This window comes from Antrostomus carolinensis, unplaced genomic scaffold (genome assembly GCF_000700745.2).
Source record: "Antrostomus carolinensis isolate BGI_N321 unplaced genomic scaffold, ASM70074v2 scaffold30280, whole genome shotgun sequence".
NCBI classification, from domain to species: domain Eukaryota; kingdom Metazoa; phylum Chordata; class Aves; order Caprimulgiformes; family Caprimulgidae; genus Antrostomus; species Antrostomus carolinensis.
Window position 1 is genome coordinate 1683 of NW_010291035.1, and position 644 is coordinate 2326.

At 61.6% G+C, this 644-nt stretch overlaps 1 protein-coding gene across 1 annotated transcript in view; it reads left to right on the forward strand.

Moving 5' to 3' along the window:
• Positions 1-20, forward strand: part of SNX33 (sorting nexin 33) — a gene marked incomplete at its 3' end in the record, with an annotated part of 1427 nt that extends 1407 nt beyond the window's left edge. The window contains 1 exon segment of the mRNA XM_010175183.2: positions 1-20. This exon segment is cut by the window's left edge and continues 1266 nt beyond it. Coding sequence (XP_010173485.2) covers positions 1-20 — 20 coding nt within the window.
• Positions 21-644: the final 624 nt, after the last annotated feature.

The following is a 644-nucleotide window of genomic DNA, read 5'->3' on the forward strand; positions in this document are numbered from 1 at the left end:
CATCATCCATCTCCAGAAAGGTAAGGGTGGCTTCTTCTCCCCTGGTGATGACCTCTCCTGTGTGATGGCCTTTATGTGAGTGGGAACAACGTGGGGAGTGGGATGGGGATGCAGTGAGGAAATCCTGTGCTGTGCAAGGATGGGATGAAGATGGGATGGGAATGAGGATGGGGATGAGGATGGAGATGGGGACCATTGCCTGTGGCTCCCCGGGAAGCAGCTCCCTGCTCACCTCAACCCAGGAGAAGCTGTTGGGTCCAGGATCAGGTCGTGCCCCAAACGATGCTGTGGGCTCCATAACCAGTCAGCGCAGGTGTTGCTCCACTCAAGCCATGAGGATGTCCTGCCTGGCACCTCGTGAGCGAGGGGTGCGTCCCATCCCCACCCACCACTGCTTGTCCATCCTCATCCTCCTCCCTGGCCGAGGCAGCAGCTGGGTGGCCAGGGGGGATGCTCAGGCGTGCCCCCCAGGGCTGTGCAGGGCAGGTGGGATCTGGACATGTCCCTTCCCACCATGCTCACTGCACTTCCCTGGCCAGGGGGGACGCGATGGACCTTCTAGGGACAACCAGGGTCACACTCTTCAAGAGTAGGTCCCTGCCCCCGCTCCTCCTGGCCCTGCTGCCTGCCGCAGGGAGGGGACA